The following is a 7,017-nucleotide window of genomic DNA, read 5'->3' on the forward strand; positions in this document are numbered from 1 at the left end:
GCAAACATGTGTGTTTGAAGACCGAGGTGCCCCGGACCCAAGCCATGGTTATTTCTATCGCCTCATATATGTGTGAAAGTTGGACACTTAATAAGGAAGTTAGACGTAGAAGAATTGATGCATTTGAGTCATGGTGTTATAGAAGAATATTAAAAGTACCATGGGACTGCCAGAAGAACCAATAGTCTGGGTTGCCAGAAATGGAGAAGGAATCATACATAGCAAATTGGAGGGTCAGCAAAAAAGAGGAAGATTTCCAAGGAGACAGACTGACAACAGTGGCAGAAGCAAATGGGCTCAAGTGTACCAATAATTGTGAGGAGAGTGCAGAACTGGTTAGTGTTTCTTTCTGTTGTGCACAGGATCGTTATGAGTCAGAATTAGCTTATCAGCACTGAAAAACATTTCTTTCCCATCTTTCTTTATCTACTGACAAAAGGCAGAACTAAAGTTAATATTTTTTAATTTGAGCATGGAATACTGCACGTAAATATAGGAACACACAACTACGGAATCCAAAGAAAAACTTATTTCTTTAGCCTTTAGAGATATGACACTAGATAAATCTAAATCTTACATATTTAAAGTCATCATTCACTGCTTATATCAAATTAGTATACTTGCAAAGTTATCATAGATGGTCCAAGGTAGGACTAGATTTGTCTTCTTTACACGCATAATTTCAGTAACAATGAAAAGTCATTATAAAATATTTTTTTAAAAAGTTGGCAATATGGGTACTGATACTAAATTGACAAGTCTGTTTATAAAAGTGAGCTGGTAAAGCAACTACCTTGAAGAACAGTTCTTACTAAATATATGTTGAAAGATGGTTTATAGGAAAATAATGATACATATGGAAATATTTAGAAAAAGCTTGGCTGAAAATAGCCAACCTTGTCAACAGTAGGAGATACGAATAGTAGACACATTATCCAATTCTAAAAAACTCACCAATCTTACCTGGCATTGCAGTTAAGTCACCAGCAAAACAAAAACAAATTACAGTGAATCCTACTCATAAGATTGCTCAAAACATCAACTGGGTTGAAAAAAGTAACACTGAGAATCTTTCATAATGGTGTAGAAATGAAGATAATAAAAAATTAGCACAAATGACAAAATAACATCTTTTATTACCATCTATGATTTTAGGAATTTCTTTAGTAATAATCCATTCTCCAGGCTGTAGCAGAGACTGTCCATAATACATATCAGATTCTGCACTTGTACTTGAAAATGCAGAGCTACTGGAAGGTGTCAATTCATCAAGTTTGAAGAAATCTAGGCCAGTTATTGTGCCACCAAAGAATCTGCAGCCACCAAGACAACCACACTTGTTCCTACACCTCTTATTCTTCAGAGTATCATCTGGCCACAAAAACCACAACCTAAATGGAACCGAAAACAAACAAAAAAGTAACAGAAGATTCATTAAGAAATTAAAAAAAAATAAAAAAATACAGGCAGATAATGAAGCAAATGTAAGTTAATTGTTAATATTTTCTAAAGACATGGCAAACACACAACACTTATCTCTACTGAGGTATGTCTTTTTAAATGTTTTACCTTTCTATCTAGCCCAATGTGGGATGCAAATATGTAGGAACAACAATAATAATCTATAGTATACATAGATAAGAAAATGAAAAGTTAAAACAAGTAAACATGAAAATCAGATAAACCTATTTTAAAACAGCAGTAAATATTCTTAAAAATACTAAAATTTTAAGATATCTATAAATAGATTAAACTATTAATGTATATTTTGCTTAACAGATAACTTACTATGTCTAGCATATGAGGATACTTCAATGACAACTTTAACACATCAAATTGTCTATAAACAAAACTAAAATAATATAGTACCCTATATTACAGCAAAAATATTATCTATCTTTCCTTATGATAATGACAAAAAGATATTAATAATAATGACAATGATTTACTAATAAAGAATGTAGATAAAATTTTTAGGCTCTCTTTAAGAGATCCACATACAAGTATTTCAGTTTTGTTTTCTCTCCTTTCCTTCTTATAAAATGTTAGATAGTACAAAAAAATCATTAAATATGGAAGATATATCTTTATTACCTTCCTTATATTGACAATCCATTTTTTTCAAGTATTCTCAAGTGTCTTATCTTCTTCAGAGGCTGACAGAATACACATTACAATCTTCATTCTACATTTATTCAGTTGAAAATTTACTGAACTTATCTACTATGTGCCTAGTCTCATGCTAGGCAAAGTTAATAGAATCTTTATCCATATGAAGTTAACAGTGGATTGTTGTTGCTGTTGTTAAGTGCCATTGAGTCAGTTCTGACCCAGAGCGACCCTGTATAGGGTTTCCAAGGAGCGACTGGTAAGCTTGAACCTCCAACCTTGCAGTTCAAATGACCTTGCAGTCCAGCGCATTAGCCAATAGCACCACACCAGGACTCCAGTGGATAGGCAAAGACAAATCTTAACCAAGCATATAATTTCTAATCAGAAACTGTTGTAAGTACTATGAAATAAAGAATAGGGAACTGTGACAAAGAAAACAGGAAATCTTTCAGGAGGTAATATAATAAACAAGAGATGAGATGGAGTGAGTATATCAAATTAGAGCCAGAACAACAATCAGAGAAGACAAGCAAAATATGTGAAAAGACTTTAAGCTAAGGGAGAATTTGAGGTATTACTTCAATTAGATATTGTTGTATTGTTGTTGTTGTTGTTAAGTGCCATCGAGTCAGTTCCGACCCATAGCGACCCTGTACAGGGTTTCCGAGGGTATAAATCTTTACGGGAGTAGAAAGCCTGATTTTTCTTCCGCAGAGCAGCTGGTAATTTCGAACTGCTGACCTTAAACTTTGCAGCCCAATTCGTAACCACTACGCTTGTAGGTACTGTCATGTATGTTTGGTCTCACAGAAACCCTGTATAGGATTTTCAAGGCTGTAAATCTTATGGGAATAGAAAGCCTCATCTTTTTCCCCATGGATTGGCTAGTGGACTAGAACTCAGGACCAGTATTTACTCTACAGTACAACTAGTGCTACTTAAAATATAGCATCCAGTATCCAACCGTGGTCTCCCATCTAAGCCTACTTCGCTTCTGAGATTAGCCAAGATTGACCACTTTCAGAATTGTATGGCCACCATGACATTATACATTTCAAATATCAATCTCAAATAATTTCTCTCGTTTAAAAAATCAAAAGTTAACAATTAAGCAACAATATTTTTAAATACTATCACAATAAAAGTCCTTCTTGTACTCCACAGAATTCTTTAATCTGTGCATCAAAAAGCTAAATCTAGGTTCAAATTCCAATTCTGCCAAGTACTAGCTCTAAAACTTTGGGCCAGTTAGTTAACATTTCTGAGCCTCAGTTTCCTAAATCATTGACTAGCAGGTTGATACATCTAATGAGGTTGCTGTAACCAAGTAGTTTGGAGCTTGTAAGAAAAAAATTGTGTTGTTGAATGCAAATAAACAGTCATATGAATCATTTAAATTAAATTGTGAACTTCTGGTTAAATACAGAATAAACAACAACAAAAAAGGGGGATATTTCTGTGAGGATTAAGTGATATAACATAAGTAAAGTACCTGGAATATAGTCAAAATTACACAACTAATGTTAGTTTCCCTCCCTAACTTTAAATAATCCAATTACTACATCTTCAAACTTTAACTTACATCAGAATCACCTGTGTTGTTGTTAAGTACTGTGGAGTCGGTTCTGACTCATAGTGACCCTGCACAGGGTTTGCGAGGCTGCAAATCTTTATGGGAGCAGAAAACCTCAGCTTTCTCCCATGGAATGGCTGGTAGTTTCAAACTGCCAACCTTGAAGTTAGCAGCTCGATTTGTACCCACTACACTACCAGAGATCCTGTAGGACTTGTTAAAATATAGATAGTGCTCTACCCACAGTTTCTGAAGGATCTCTGGTAGCTTAGTGGGTTGAGTTGGGCAGTTAACTGCAAGGTTATCAGTTCAAATCTACCAACTGCTCTGCAGGAGAACTATGAAGCTTTCTGTTCCTGTTAAGATTTACAGCCTTGGAAATCCGATACAGAATCACTATGAGTCAGGATCGACTCCATGGCATATCACCACCACCACCACCACCACCACCAAGCATAGCTTCTGTAATAGACCTAAGAAGACAGAGTCCTGGTAGTGTGGTGGGTTATGAGTTGGTCTGCTAATGGAAAGGTCAACAGTTTCAATCTACCAGTCACCCCATGGGAGAAAGATGAGGCTTTCTGTTTCCATAAAGGTTTACAGCCTTGGAAACCCTATACAAAGTCACTAGAAGTTGGAAATGACTCCACATAACACAACCAAAACCATCACCAGGTTTGAAAGAATCTGATTATGTAAATTTTTACAATTTCCCAGAAGATGCAGATGCTGAAGGTTCTAGCCTATACTTTCAAGAAACACTAATCTATGACAGGGAACATGGTAGTTCTGTAGGATAACTACTAGATTGTAAACCACAGTTTGAGTGTTCAAGCCCACCAGATCCTCTGTGGGAGAAAGATGAGGTGTTCTTCTACCACACAGATTTACAGCCTCAGAAACCCTATACCGGGTCACTATGAGTCAAAATCAACTAGATGGCACTTAACAACGTAAAAACAATCTAATGACATGAACGGCTTATGAATCGGGTTGCTTTTCTAGTGATGTAAGGAATAATTATATGTTTAGCAAAACTACTGGAATCAAACATACATAAAAGCACCCAAAGCTGAAGATCATGTGGTGGTTGTGGTGGTATGCCATGGAATCGGTTCCGACTCATAGTGATCCTGTACAGGGTTTCCGAGGCTGTAAATCTTTACAGGAGCAGAAAGCGTATCTTTCTCCCACAGAACAGCTGGTAGTTTTGAACTGCTGACCTTGAGGTTAGCAGTCCAATTTGTAACCACTACGCTACCAGAGCTCCTTGGAGATGCAATCCACCATGGCCCCCAAGCATTTGGCATGTTCTTGCTGGGTATGCCCAGAATATAGGGCTCTGACTACTCTATCTAGGAATTTCTCAGGTCATGTTTACACCTTAAAGGATGAGGAAATGTCTTAGTTTGAAATAGAACTTTGCATTGACTTAAGATGAAAACAGCAGATCCATAAGCTCAGTATTCCTCCTCTACAACACAACACACTATGTGTGCAGTGATTCATTCCTTTGAGTCACTTCCAAGACATTTAGGGAGAGAGATTTTTAATTAACAAATAAAAAAGAAAATAAGTATGTCTGATGCAGTATTTTCATGACTGTCAGTTTGTTGTACTGTGGTGGCTTGTGAGTTGCTGTGATTCTGGAAGCTATGCCACTGGTATTTTAAATACCAGCAGGGTCACCCATGGTGGACAGGTTTCAGACGAGCCTCAAAACTGAGACAGACTAGGAAGGAAGACAAAGAGGCAGATCATTGCTGAATGGACAGCTACTGAAAACCATATGAACAGCAGCAGGACACTGTCAGATAGAAACAGAATACTGAAACACTATGAATATCATCATAATATTGCTAGATATAGTGCCTGAAAATAAGCCCCTCAGATTGCAAGGTACTAAAAAATATGACAGGAAGAGTGGCCTCCTCAAAGTAGAGCTGATCATGATAATGCAAATGGAGTAAGGCTTTGGGACCTTTACTTGCTGATGGGGCACAACTTAAAATGAGGAGAAACAGCTGTAAACATCCATTATCAAAAAAATCCATTAGTAATTGGAACATGAACTATACCATGTAAGAATCTAGGAAAATTGGAAGTTTTCAAAAATGAAATGGAACGCATAAACATCAATATCTCAGGCATTAGCTGAAATGGACTGGGTGTTGGCCATTTTGAATCTGACAATCACATGGTTTACTGTGTGGGAATCACAAATTGAAGAGGAGTGGTGTCACATTCATCATCAAAAAGAACATTTCATGATCTTTTTTGAAGTATAATGTTGAATGTGATAGGATTATATCTGTACGCCTAAAGGAAAAACCAGCTAATAATTAATACCACTGCTACTCAAATTGATGAACCAACTATTAAAGGCAGTGATGAAGAAACTGAGGTATTCTACCAAATCCTTCAGCCTGAAATTGATCAAACATGATATCAAGACGACTGATAATTACTGGTGAATGAAATACAAAGGGTGGAAACAAAAAGGAAGGATCAGGAGCTGGAAAATATGATCTTGGAGATAGAAATGATGCTGGAGATCACATGATATAATTTTGCAAGGCCAATGACATTTTCATTGCAAATACCTTTCTCAACAGCATAAAAAGAAACTATACACATGGACCTCACCAGATAGAATACACAGGAATCAAACTGACTACATCTGTGGGAAGGGGTGATGGAGCAGCTCAGTATCATCAATCAAAACAAGACCAGGTATCAACTGAGGAACAGACCATCAATTGCTCATATACAAGTTCAGGCTGCAGTGGAAGAAAATCAAAACAACTACATGTGAGCCAAAATATAAGCTTGAGTATGTCCCATCTGAATTTAGATATCATCTCAAAAATACCAAAAGAATTGTCGGAGGATATCAAGAACGTCGTACAGGAAGAAAAGGTCATTTAAAAGACAGGAAAGAAAGAAAAGGCAACAACATATAATAGAAGAGATGTGGAAACTTGCTCTTGGGTACAGAGAAGTTATAGCTACTTTAAGAAATAAGGAAATCAAAGAGCTAAACATAATATTTCAAAGGGCAGCTTGAGAAGACAAAGTCTAATATTATAATGAAATGTGCAAAGACCTACATTAGAAAATCAACATGGAGGAACACACAGCATTTCTCATGATGAAAAAGTTCATAGTTACAATATTGAAGAATTCTATGGACAAAATGTTGAAGAGTGCTGGCAACATCAAAAGAAGATGAAAGGAATACACATAGTCATTGTACCAAAAGATTTCAAGAAGTTCCAAATGATAAATAACCTCTAGAACTTAAGGAAGAAGTACAAACAGCATGGTATGCA

At 36.2% G+C, this 7,017-nt stretch overlaps 1 protein-coding gene across 1 annotated transcript in view; it reads right to left on the minus strand.

Moving 5' to 3' along the window:
• Positions 1-7,017, minus strand: part of KIAA1109 (KIAA1109 ortholog) — a 340,787-nt gene that overhangs the window by 206,812 nt on the left and 126,958 nt on the right. Inside the window, exon 25 of the mRNA XM_006866287.1 lies at positions 1,141-1,391. Within this exon, the coding sequence (XP_006866349.1) occupies positions 1,141-1,391 (251 nt within the window). The remainder of the gene's footprint in view (positions 1-1,140; positions 1,392-7,017) is intronic.

Source organism: Chrysochloris asiatica, unplaced genomic scaffold (assembly GCF_000296735.1).
Source record: "Chrysochloris asiatica unplaced genomic scaffold, ChrAsi1.0 scaffold00088, whole genome shotgun sequence".
Classification (NCBI taxonomy): Eukaryota; Metazoa; Chordata; class Mammalia; order Afrosoricida; family Chrysochloridae; genus Chrysochloris; species Chrysochloris asiatica.